The sequence below is a fragment of the Chelon labrosus genome, assembly GCF_963514085.1.
Source record: "Chelon labrosus genome assembly, chromosome: 8".
Classification (NCBI taxonomy): Eukaryota; Metazoa; Chordata; class Actinopteri; order Mugiliformes; family Mugilidae; genus Chelon; species Chelon labrosus.
In genome coordinates, this window is record NC_140358.1 from 29,986,371 (window position 1) to 30,000,179 (window position 13,809).

The window sequence follows — 13,809 nt, forward strand, 5'->3', positions numbered from 1 at the left end:
CATTCCTCCCTGTCATCACCAGACATGTGACCTCCCTGCTCCTCATTGGCCTCCAGTTGGTCCATGACCAACACCTGCCGTCCTGCAGGAGCATCCACCTCCACCGCTGTTTTATGGCTCTTTGCATCTTTCTTTCACTGACTTGATTATTCTTGTAGCTGCTTGTGTCTCGTGTCTCTTCAGCCAGAAAGATCCTCAGACCGACTAATGACTGAGTTCAGAACAGGACGGTGTTTCATTTGCAGTATTTAGTTTCAGGTTTGTTTCTTCTTCTTCGTCTCTGGACGCGTTACATCTGCACACGCTGTCCGACCTGTTAGCATGAAGCTCTCATCGATGCTCCTCCTCTAAAAACGCAGACTCAGCTCCAAACTGAGGTTAATACACTCAGTAAATAATTAATCAGTCAGCAGATGCTCTCAGCGTCTCATCAAGTCAGCACTCTGTATGCTAATCCTCTGCTTTTAATTGATGTGAATGTGCTGCTGATATTTATTTTATGAACTTTTGACTCAGTTATTTCTAACTCTCACATAAACTAGATACGGACAGAGAGAGGTAGAGCGAGGCACAGACTGTCAGCTGAGAGCTATGGGTCAAAGGTCACATCTTGTGGTTTGTCTGCGCTCTAAACCACTTGACCCCGGTCCCGGCCGGACTGTTGCCATGGCGACCCGTGGGAGAGGAACGGTTCAGATGTTCAGTAACTCTTAAACATGTTCTAATTAATATCACATGATCTGATTATTAGTGAAGCTCTGATTAAACCGACTCCTGGTTCTAATTAGAGCACGTTAACATTAACACAGGGCTCCGTCTAATCGCTGGAGTTCTTCTCTAATGGAGCTGACCCAGTCATAACCCAGACCCTTCAGTTTCCATCTGCACACAAAAATAAACAACGAGTAGGAATGAATAACTTCTCTCTTTACTGTCACTTTGTCTTCTTTTCTGCCTGTCTCTGTCTCTGCAGGTGGACCAGGTCTGTCTCTGTCTCTGTCTCTGCAGGTGGACCAGGTCTGTCTCTGTCTCTGTCTCTGCAGTTATTTGTCCGTGGTTGTTTTCCAGTCACTTTGTTTTGTTGTGTCTCATTGTGTTACTGTGGAAATGTTTTGCATCTCTTTGTGTTCATTCTGTTTCTTTTCAGGTTTTTAATTTGAATAAATAACGATTATAAACTAATAATTCTCTTTGTAACTTGGTCTTTTATTTAATTAAAATCTCTAAATCTTTGTCTGAATAGAGGTACTTCCTGTGTGAGTCCCTATAAGGGCCTTCACCAGTCAGGTGACCTGTGGCTGCTCCCTGACCTCCTGTAATTGGTCCATTTGAGCCGTTAGAATGATTTGATGACACTGGTGTGAACGAGAGGACGTCATCTGGTCTGTTACCAACATGTCTTTATTTCTGTAGAAGGGTTTGATCCTCAGACCCAGGTACCTGCCTCCAGTGCACATAGTTCTGAGCCTAATACATTAATACATTTTTCCTGGTCTCATGACAGAGACCTCTGACCAGAATCAGATCAGATCAACTTGATGCGACTGTTATTTTACTTAAACGGACTCATCTGAGTGTTTTCTGTTCACTGATGTTATTCTGGCGACTGGAAACTCTCTTCTCTGAATTTCAGCTTGTGGATCTTTCCAGAAAATGTACACAGCGTCTGTGTGTCTGTTTGTCTGTCTTTGTGAGGACTGCTGGTTTGGACAGTGGGGACATTCTGGTTTGAATCTGGTTCAGGGTGAAATCTGGTTTAAGCTTTAAAGTTAAAATAACCATCCACCCTGATCATGACACCCCTGAACGAAAAGATGAGTGTTGAGTTTGATGAAGTCAGAAATGAAGCAGAACAAAACAATGAAGGACACAAAACGTCTGAATATAGATGAACAGTCGCAGCAATGAGACACATGCAGCTAAAGAAGATATGAAACTAGCACCAAGAGGCACAGTGGTGAGGTGGTGAGCACTGATGCCTCACAGCCAGAAGGTTCTGGGTTCAACTCCAATGAATGAATGAACAGAGACACACAAAAAGACTGTAAAGAGACAAAACAACCACAAAGAGATTTAATCAGTTTACAACCCAGCCTTAACTTCTGTTCCCAAGAAGTTTCATCCCCATTCACATCTTGATACTGGAGCCTCTGACTGATAATACGTCATTAGAGAACCATTCACTGGAGAAAGAGGACCTGAGACAACCCCCCCCCCCCAACATCAGGTAAGTATCTGGACATTAATGGACACTAGTCGGTCTCTAACGGCCTCTACCCACAGATGTTCCTGTTCAGAACTAAAGAAGCTGCTCAGATGAAACGTCTTCAAGAAACTTCACTTTAAGTCCCGTTTCCTTCCTTTAATGTTTTCAGATCATGACCTGGATGACGGAGAACACACGTAACACACGTAACTACAAAACACCAAACATCTGGTGAGAGACGCACAATGACTACAAGTGTAAAACAACTGTAGAGAAACACTGAACGGCAGCAAAGAGACAGTCTGAGACTCATGTAGGGTCCTCACAGGTATAGAAGAACATACTGTATGGTGTGTGTGTGTGTGTGTGTGTGTGTGTGTGGGTGTGTGTGTGAGGCCGGGTGAATGGACTTTACACTGAGCGTCCTGTTCTCACAAAGACTCTCATTGAGCTCAAGTATCACTTCATTTTAAACAAGGCAGCAGTGTGTCTGGGTTACACTGCCGTTAACCTCCCACTCAGCGGGCCCTTCAACGGGACGACCCGTCCACGAGCAGCAGAGACACCACGACCCGTGACCCCTACAGTCACATATTACCACCGGGTTAAACATTCACTGCATCTATGATCTGAATCTGGAGAATCTGTCTCCAGCAAATCATGATCTAAATGAATGAAACGTGTCCAGGAGGAGGACGGGGTTGATGGAGGGCGCACAGAGCAGTCAGCGCTCCCAAACAGAGACAAATACAAATAATTTTTGCGTTTTGTTTGTCAAAGCATTTCACCCTGGCGAGGTGCTACCCAGTCCCAGCTGGGTTAGACCCCCCTATATTCCTCTGAGACGATGGATGGGACCAAAGATCCTTCTGACAACATGAGTAACGTCTGCAGGTTCTGTAGAGGTTTAGTGGGACGTCCTACATGTTTAGACCTGGTGCTGTTTACATGTATGGTGTGTTCAAGGTTGTTTTATGATGTGTTTCAGGTTTTATGTCTGAGGACATTCAGAGACTAACAAAGATTAGTAGAAGAGTCCATCTGTGGTCTTTGAGGAGCTCCTTCACTGATTGTTTTTATGGAGTTAGAGGTTTCTAGGGCGTTCAAAAGGTTCAGCCCAGAACCCAGACTCTGCTGAGGATGTTTAATGGTTGTATTAAAGACTCGAGAGGTTTTCAGGTTTTCTGACGTCTCATTAGTTTCAAAGACGTTCATTTATTGCGTCAATATGTTCATAGTGTGTGTTTCTGGTTTTAGTTTGTTTCTTAGTGGGATGTTTGATGTTTCCATGGATGGTTCTTGAGTCTCTAGGACGGTCCCATCAGGTATTAAAGATGTTCTAGTGATTCTACTAGAATGCAGTACATGTTTTCTGACGTCTTATTAAAACTCTTCATTTGTTCCAAAAGTTGTTTGAGATGTATGTCAGGTTTAAAGGTTTAATGGCTTCAGGGGAGTATCTAACCCAGACCCCAGACTGTACTGAGGATGTTCTCATGGTCCTGTTCTACATAATTAACTAATTAATATTCATTAATGTTAACGTCGCTACAACAAGACTAAACCCTCAAACACACCGTTTAAGAAGCGAGTCCTCTCAGCTGCTCCCGTCTCCAGTCTGCAGTGAATGGAAACTTTCCCATGGGTGGAGGGGGGGGGGGGGGGGGTTGAGTGGGGGGTACAACAGGGGAAATGGGAGCTTTTGTTACCGTGGGAACAGACGTTTGACAGACAGGGCGCTCAACCGTTGACATGGTAACGAGATTCTTATCTTTTTCAACCAATCAGCTTGGTCCCTGTGGAGCCTGTGTGACCTACTACTTTACTACAGTACCCACTCTTTCTATCAGCCCCCCCCCCCCCCCCGCAAACCACCCCCCCACCGGGAAGATCACCGGCCCGATTCTGAACTCTAAATAACTTGTGTTATCATGCCGTCGTCCTGCTGCTTCAACCTCCTCCACATTCAGATGTGGTCTTTAAGGAGGTCCACGAGTTTCAGAAGTCTAGATGTTCTAGATGTTTCCAGGGTTGTTACTGGGGTTCCCACGGCTGATTACTGTCTCAAGGACTTTCACTGTTTATTGGAATGTCCATCTGTGGTCTTAAAGACAGTCTCCAGGACGTTGTAGTGGTCCTACTGTACATTTAAGATGATTGTGGTTTTATAAGAATTAATTTGTTTCAGTGGATTAAAGTTTTCTTGTTAAAATCTTCAACAGACGTTCAACATGTTGATGTTTCAGGTTTTAGGTTTCCTCAGGGGTTCTCATGGATGATTATTGGGACAGATTATAGGGACATTATGATGGACATTGTCCATCCATCTGTTTTTAGGAGGATCTGAGTCAGTAGACTCCCTGGACTGAACCAGATCAATGACCTGTTTCAGCAGCCCTTCTGGTTTTCCATCTTGAGAGGTTCGAGGTGTCCTAGAAAATGTTCTGGCTGTTCTTGTGAGATGTTCTACTTCATTCCAACTCAAAGTCTTGGAAGGATTTTTGAAAATGTTCTTGGACAGTCGTAGATGAAGTGGATCCTCGTCAGGGATCCTGGCGTCCCGCAGCAGGTCCTGATGTGTAAAGTGTTATTTTTAAAATGTGACTCATGAATTTGACTGGATTCATTCTGAGTGAAGTTTAAGAAGCCTTCAGAGTCTTTAAGTCTCTTTCTCTGAACCACAGACAGATTTCCTGAGCTGCTGAGTCAAAGTGATCAATAAATCTCCACTAACAGGACGGACGGATGATTGGCTGATTATCAGTCATCTGATCTCAGAGCAGCTGGCGGCCAGCAGTGCAATCACCATGAGTACCGAGCAGCCATGTTGGCTCAGAGCCCCGCCCCCAGACATCTAATCTGATTTATGTGAATTTAATGTGAATGGGATGAGGGACTAATGTCCTGATCAGGGACTTTATATCCGGAACGACTCCACCACAGGAATACATTATAAAAACGCTCCATCATCTCATTTAGATCTGACTGAGCGCTGACGTTAAAGAAGGTCATGATTCACCTCAACACCAGAGGATTTATTCATTACATCCAGAGGAAACCTTTTGTTTCCAATAAACATTAATGAAGTGGACCCTGATTGATCCTGATCTGGTCCTAAATGTCCTAGAGGTGGTCTCCAGGAAACTTTTCTCTTCTTTTAAACGTTCAGTGTTTGTTGTTGTTGTTTGGGTGCAGCCTTTGACTGAGTGGACTCCATGGATTCTGTTTAGATGATCAACTACTACCACCTCACCACACATCCACACTACACTAGTCACTGACTAACAGCTGCTAACCTTCCAGCAGGTTTTATTCGTTCAGGTAGAAACTTAAAACATTAACAGTCGGTCTGAGCTTCATGAGTGTTCATGTTGACTATAAACTGGTTTCAGGGCTTCGTTATAACGGCAGCTTTGATCGGTCTGGATCTGAATGGGCCTGGGTGCAGGATACCGAGGCCCAGACGGCGTCGCCTCGACCTCGACCCGTCTGGGAGGTGGAGGTGAACGGAGTCAGGTAGCAGCTTGTGAATGAGAGCGTTTGTGGAAGAGAGACTGGAGCAGCCTCCGACACAAAGAGGGCATTTAGAGAGCGAGGGGCCACATCTGGAGGGAGGCTGAATACCAACCAGTTAACCACAACACCTCATCCTCACATCAGGTCTCACTGCAGGCCTCAGCTTCTCCTCTGGCTCCTCTCATATCATCTACTGGACTTTATTTACTGAACCAATCTGTTGATGACTGAAACAAACTGATGAGACGTAGCGCTGGCATGCTAACTGTTAGCATTGTCATTAGCATCACCATTAGCATCACCAGTATTGCTATTAGCATGGTTTGTGTTCATGTTTTTCAGTAAACATTGAGACGTATTGTAGGACACGTCAACGTATTCATCTATGATTCGTTGCAGCCTCAGAGACGACAGAAGCAGAGAGGACGAGGTTTTGTTTGCATCGTGGCATCATCTAATAAAAACGTGTATTTTATAAGAACTCCTCCTCCTCCTCCTCCTCCTGCTCCTCCTCCTCCTCTCTGATGTATATCGTGGTATATTCCTGAGAGCTGCAGTCAGACTGTATGTGACCGAGCTCGAGCCAATAAATCCATTTGAGCGGAGTTGATTTGACGGAGAGAGATTTAAACAGCTAATCTAATGAAAGTGAACCACACTCAGGGTTTCTGGTCGACAGATGGTTCGCTCTGTGTGAGGAAGCTGATCTGATTCAGCAGAGACTCCCTGTCACCTCCTCCTCCTCCTCCTCTTCCTCCTCCTCTTCACTGTTTCCTCCTTTTATGTTTAAATAGATTTTCTCTTCATCTGTTTTCACTCATCGTCTACATTTCTTTTCTTTTAAACATTTTAAACACTTATTTAGATTCCCAGCTGTGAAACTGTGACCAACGACAGCCGTACCTACTTTTATTTTCTCTAGTTTAATCAGTGGCTTCATGTTTGTCCACAAACGTTTCAGAATTCACTTAAAATGATATTAAAATATATTTATTTTATGTTAGCTATTACAGAATTAGTTAGAAAAGATCTTTGGGGTTTGTTTAGCTCTCAGCTAGCATCAACACGTCTGCTGAATAATCTCCTCCATTAATCCTTTAACTTAAATAATAACTAGAACTTCCACCATTGAACTTTTATTCCAATGTGAATGAACGTTAAAACTTTACTTTTTACCTGATGGGACTCGTGATCACAAAGTTTATTCAGAGGAATTAGGATGACGATGTTTTTATTTATTTAGCATCTATAGTGTTGAGTCAGCTGTTATTATTGATCTGATAAAGGTTGGTAACAGTTTTATAGCTCTATAAAAGAAAGCAGCGCTGCACTGCTATCCATTAGCATTTGAAATCTATTAGCATCTCAGCTAGCATCTAGCTTTACGTTAACATTTGCTGAAACTGATCACAAAATCAATTATTTTTCATTTGATTCATCTATTTTCTGAGTCGTCCATTAATCTTTCAGTTAATCACTAAATAATAAACTTTTATTACAACATAATCTGGACATGTTTAAGATTTTAACTGTCAGTTTTATTATCCATCTGTAGTAGCATGCCAGCTAACGTTAGCCTAGAGAGCTAGGATGTTTACCGTTGCTTGGCAACACCGTCAGCTGTTCCGTGTTGTTGTAGATTTCTCACATCGGTTATTGTGGAAGTACCGACCTCCTAAACATCTGACATGTTCAATATGAATCACAGTGGAGAATCTGCAGATCTGTAACCGCCTCACACTACAAGATAATCTGAGCCCAATCTTTGTGACGCAGTTTAAGTTGTTTCCAGGTTATGTTGTTGTTGTGTTGTTGTTGTGTGTCGGCCTCTAAGCCTGTCAGACACAATAAATGTTATAAAACCTGAAATAATTTCACTGTGATCAGACAGAATTCATAAAAGACACAGAGGTTTCTCTGTGAATGTTTGAACTGTGACTGAAAAACAAAGACTCAGTGCCCTCAGAAAAAAAGAACAGGAGGTCAGAGGTCACGTCCAAAAACATAAAATCTCTCTCAGACTCGGCGTCACATGCTGAAGGCAGTGGGTCACATGTCGTCCTCCTGATACCTCTGGCACACACTCGGCTTACTCAACATATCTCAGTGTCAGCTCGCCGCCGGAGCCCGAGCGCAGCAGACAGCGTGTTCCTCCGCCGCTCAGATTTACTGCAGCGGCTCGACACAAGTAAACGCAGCAAAATCACAGCAGTGAAACCGTGTTAGTGGAGCAGAACTACACCAGAGTGTTTCTGCATTTACGCCCGTGACGGTAAAACAGGATCGTCTGCAGCCGTTTTCAAATAATTAGCTGCATCTAAAGAAATGTGTGAATGCACCAATAAAAACAATCAGTTCTTAATCTTTACACTCGAGTTATTTTCTCTGAGTTAATGATTACGTTTTTTTGCCTCCAGTCTGATCTGACTCAGTCCAATCAATCTAAATATAGACCAACATGTCTGACAGTTAAATAGCTCTGCTCTGCATTAAGACAAATACCTGCATCTGAATTGTTCATTAAAGACTTTTATTTTAACGACACTAAACCTCCATCAACTATATGAACGTTACCCAGAGAACAGGCAGCAGTGTCGGTTTAACTTTGACGGAGAAAACACAGAAATAGTGACAGAGTCCAGGACCAGGACCTGGACCAGGACCAGGACCAGGACCAGGACCTGGACCTGAACCAGGACCAGGACCACTGCTGTGTCCTTGAATGAACATGTTTCATTATTATTATGTCAGATTATCTGTCCACTTCGTTTTATTTATTCTGCCTCTAAAAGGTCGACGTAGATTTTTAAACGGTGACGTCTGCAGCTCAAACACGAGGACGTGAAGTCTGAGCCGTTCAGATGCAAACCGACCTCCTCATCAAATATTCATCAGCTCCTCTCACGGCTCCTCGGCCTCTACAGGAGACACAAACCTGTTTAACACTTTATTATCCTCCTGATGCCATAAAACCACAACTGTTTATGAGACAGGATCAACTTCAACGATAAGATAAATATCAAATACAACTTCTTTACGGAAATATGGATAACTGGACACGGAGGTTAAAAGTCACCTGTACACAGAGATGAATGAAAAATGAAGCAGAGGAGAAAGGAAGGAAAGAGGAAATGAAAGGAAGGAAGGAAAGAAGCAAAGGAAATGAGAAAGTGAGGAAAGTAAAGGAAATAAAATAAAGGAGAAGAAGTAGAAAACAGGAAACGAAATGAGAGGAATTCAGAGAAGAAGAGAAGAGGAAAGAAGAGATGAAGAAAGAGACAGAAGGAAATGTGAGAAGTGGAAAGAAAGGAAAAGAGGTCAGGAGAAATAAAAGAAGGAAAAAGTCCACGAGTTAGTTTAGAAAGAGATTTGTCTCTGAATGAACTGATGAATGAAGAGGTGATGGACTGACTGAGCAGATGAGTGGTATCAGTCCTCGTGCAGGTCAGAGGTCCTGGTCTAGAACTGATCTGATCCCATCAGGTCTGAGTGTCGTTGACCTTGTGAGTCGTCCTGAGGGAATCAGTGACCCGTCCAGCAGAGACTGTCCCGCTGCATTAGAGCGTGCGGGGGCAGGTTGAGGATATTCTGCCCTGGGGGGGTGGTGGTGGTGGGGTGGGGGGGGCAGTAGTAGTGGTGGCCGCGTCCCGCTGGAACATTAAAACCACTTCATCTCTTCTTCTACTCGTCTCTTTGTTTTTAATCATTAATTCAGAACAAGAACTTTGCCCTCAGCGCCGCCTGACAGGAGGACAGGAGAGTCCACACCAGGAGGAGGTTGAGGCTGATGGACGGTCAAACAAGCGTCATTTAAATCTTTCTTTACTTTTAACCGGAGCGTTGAGAGCTGCTGATCCTCCAGCTGCTGCAACATCTGCACCGACTCAAACATCAGCCTCCGAGGCGTCCAACATCTGCACACATCTGCAGCCGCATCACAACACGTCCCGCTCTTCACCCAAATCATTTAATTCAACCAGAGCTCAACACTCTCCTCCTTCAAAATAAGAGCCCCAAGACCGGTTTCCATGGAGACGTTTCAGTCACAGATGAGAAAGCTTTATGAGCAAACACACGGCGGGAGGCTTTTATTCTTCTACCCTCCACCTTCACATCAGGAGTCAGTGTTCCTAATATTATGGCAATACATTAAAATGTTTTCTCCTGAAACCCGTGGAAATCATTTTATGAGATGGAACACAGATGAACCAGAGGAAAGAGAAGAAGGAGAGGAAACGGAAAGAGAGGAAGGAAAAGAAAGAGGGAGAAGGGCGGAGAGGAAGTGAAAGGTAAGAAACGTAGGCTTAAGAAAAGAGGAAAAGAAAGAGGAAGAAAGGAGTGAAGGAGAAGAAATAAGAGGATGAGAGAATGAAAGAAGTGAAGTAGAGGAGAGAGAGAGAGATGGAGGTGAAGATGAAGCTCTGAGAATAAAAACCATTTCAGATGAGACAGGAAATAGAAAGAATGAGAGGATGATGAAGGAGAGGAGGAGAGAAGCCTCTTCTTCTTCTTCTTCTTCTGTTTCCAACTAAACGTGTCAAACTGTGAGAGGTCACAAAGATCAAACACTCAGTTCAGTCAGAGGTCAAAGGTCAGCAGCACCTTTTAATGCTTTTATTTTGGCGGGGCTTTGACTCCAACTCTTGAACGACCTGAAATTATTTGTCGAGCGACATGAGAGAGAATCAGACTGAATGATGAATGAAAACCAATCGACTCAGGACGTCACTGCATCGTCCTCCCTTCTCTCAGTCCCTCCATCCATCCCTCCTTCTCTCCTTCCTTCCTTCCTTCTCTCCTTCCTTCTCTAAATAACTACCATCATAAATAAATCAGATCTTAACATGTGAGAGTCTTTCCATCTTGTTCCAGCATCTGGATCATGTCTCCAAGTCAACCAGCAGCTGTTGATGGTTCTGATCCAGCGGTAGGTAGAGATCCATTAGAGACAGCAGCTGCTACAATATTCTACTGACACTAACTTTTATTCTTTAAATCACAAACTCATGAATCCTGAACGAAGTACAACGTTGTTTTTAGTTTTTGTCTCTGTGGAAATATTGAGCTGAGTTTAAGACTCTGGGTCGAGTCTGAACACGTCTGAGAGCTGAGGGCAGAGAGCTGAGAGACTTAAAGGGCCAGTCCGTAACGTTCTAACGTTCTAATGTTCTAATGTTTTAACGTTCTAACGTTCTAATGTTCTAATGTTTTAACCGGGTAATAAATGAAAATGATGCTCAAAGTTAAATGATCAGAGAAACAGACGTGATGAAACAATAACAGAGAAGGAAGTGATGAAAGACCCAGAGCTTTAACAGATACGCTCGTCACAGAGATGGTGTTTAAACCAAGCGCACCCCTGGCACAGCTGCTTCAGAGACTGTTTTGATTCCCACCCGCCGTTTGTTCAGGAGCCACCTGGTCTCCACCCGCCCCGTCACAAACACACCAAGCATCATCTGTTCCCACCCTGCTGTGAGCTGGATCACAAACCAAGCGCTCCTTTTTCACATCACACACTCATTCACTGAAAGGGTCTGCACCTCACAGCCCCCAAAACAAGCGCTCCTGAGTGTAAACACCCCACCCGCCCCTCTCACAGGCGTGTAATGTGTTACAAACCAAACGCTCCCTTCTTTCTTCTGGGGTTTCATGCGTGTTAACAGTTGCTCCAGGGGCGGAGGTTAACAAAGGACACAACACTGTCTCCTCCCCCCACGGCCTGTATGAGCCTTATCAGATCAGATGTCACACCATAAACCAAGCGCTCCCCTCCTTTACTCTGTAGCAGCTGCACTAATCCCCTCCCCTCTGTTATTCACACCACCCCTCTCTGTTGGCGCATCACGGATCAGTGAACCAAGCGCTCCTTTAACCACAGGAGCTGCTCCTCCAAACTTTCAACATCCTCACATCTGTTGCATCAACAACATCTGTTGCACAAAACAAGCACACCCTTGGTTGCCCCAGACTCCGGAGCTTCCGCTGTCCCCTTAAAACTCTCAAAACAAGCGCACCCATGAGCTCCACAAAGCTTCGGACAACATCAAACCAACCTCCCCACCCCACCTCCACTGTGCGTCCTCGTTTACACATGTAAACCAAGCGCTCCCTCCCTCCATGTCGTTTGTTCTTTTATGGTGTAGCTGTCGCCCACCTCCACTTAGACCCCGCCCCCCTCAGCTGCCATGTGATGTATCTGAAACCAAACGTCGACCTCAGACTGACAGCTTCCTTTACTTCTGTCAGAGTTCAGACTCAAAACAACCCCACCCGTCTACCACATACTTCCTGCTGTCACCATTTTGACCCCCAACAAGCGCTCCTTTCCCATCATCGTCTCAGAATGTGGAGCTTGTGTCCTTACTCTGTCTGTTCCTGGGGGGTCATAAACCAAGTGCTCCCTTCACACTCTCATTATTAGTTTTACTAAAGTACAACAACTTCTTTTTATCGATCAACACGAGGCGGCTACAAAATCAAACCAACCCCTCCATCCACCCCGATGCTCTCTCAGCAGCAGGCCTGTCAAACACCACAAACCAAGCGCTCCCTTCAGAACCTGTGGGTCGTTTTCACGTCTACAAGGAGTCACTGAACTGAACTACAGTTAAATCAAACGAACCCTCGGTGCTCCAGTATCTAGACTCCTCAGCGGGAATGTCTAGCATCACAAACCAAGCGCTCCTTTTAAACAAGCACAGGACATTCGTCCAGATCAATCAGGACGAAGCTGCTACTAAATCAAACCAACCCCTCCATCCACCCCACGCTCTCTCAGCAGCAGCAGCAGGCGTGTCATTCATCACAAACCAAGCGCTCCCCCCATTACCTCACTGCTGTCACCTCCTCATGCACTTTGTGTTTCCCTGCAATATAAAAACCAGACAGTCTCCACCCGGCTCCCCCACCTGGACCCCCTCAGCTTGTATGTGCTGCATCACAAACCAAACGCCCCCCACCCTGATCTCATCCCCCCCCCAGTATCACCTGCATCATATGTCTCCCCCTCCCGCTGCTGGCGTGTGATGCGCCACAAACCAAGCGCTCCCCTCACCTCCATGGAGCTTCACATCAACACCATCCTGCGTTTTTCTCCTGCAACATCCACAACACAAAACCGAGCGCACCCCTCACTGACGGCCAGACCGAGCGCCCCCCACGCCCCCCATACCGGGTCCGGGTCCGGGTCCGGGTCTTACCTCTGGAGCTGCTGAAGGCGGTGTACCAGGACAGAGAGACCAGCCCGCACAGCCCGAACAACAAGACCGTCAGGAAGGAGACATTTCGGAGCCTCATCTCCAGAGCCCCGGGAGCATGTCCGCACCGAGAGAGGGGGGAGGACAGGGGACGGAGGGAGGGATGGGTGGATGAGGGAAGGAAGGAAGGAAGGAAGGAAGGAAGGGGGAGGCAGGTAAAGACCGAGAGACAGGTAGACAGAGAGAGAGAGACAGAGACGGAGACGGACGGAGAGGCGGGCGGAGCTGTTACCGTTTGAACAGCAGCAGCGAGACTGAGAGAGAGAGAGAGAGAGAGAGAGAGGAAGGGGAGGAGGGGGAGGAGACAAACAGGTAGAGAGACATGAAGAGACAGAGACAGAGACAGGGACAGAGACAGAGACAGAGGCTGCTTCCAAATAATAATAATTATTATTATAATCAGTTATTATAGAAGAGAATCATTAATAAGACGACAGGGCCCTACCGTCATTTAAAACGTAAACTTTACATTTTTATATTATTATTATTGTTGTTATTATTATTATTATTATTATTATTATTATTATATGATTTTGATGGTAATTTAAATGTGATTATTTTCTTGTTGTAATAATTAATTAATGTTTAATGTTGAATGTATTGATGTTGTAACTGTTTGATTAACTACAATTAATTATATCGTCACTGCTGCTCTGCTAGGCTAGGCTAGGCTAGGCTAATTAGCCTTTTGCGCTACCCATTTTTTAACTTTATCCTTCATTAGCATCTACAATCTATTAAATCTATCTTTAGTTAGGGCCAGCGGCTAGCCTTAGTGCCTTCTAGGCGCTAACAGTAGCCTAGCTAGTGATCTTATGAACCAACACA

At 44.8% G+C, this 13,809-nt stretch overlaps 1 protein-coding gene across 1 annotated transcript in view; it reads right to left on the reverse strand.

The window, feature by feature from the left end:
* The window catches only part of mgat4b (alpha-1,3-mannosyl-glycoprotein 4-beta-N-acetylglucosaminyltransferase B), a 39,802-nt gene extending 26,593 nt beyond the window's left edge, over window positions 1-13,209 (reverse strand). Inside the window, exon 1 of the mRNA XM_084550508.1 lies at window positions 12,925-13,209. Within this exon, the coding sequence (XP_084406634.1) occupies window positions 12,925-13,021 (97 nt within the window). The 5' untranslated portion in view covers window positions 13,022-13,209. The remainder of the gene's footprint in view (window positions 1-12,924) is intronic.
* Window positions 13,210-13,809: the final 600 nt, after the last annotated feature.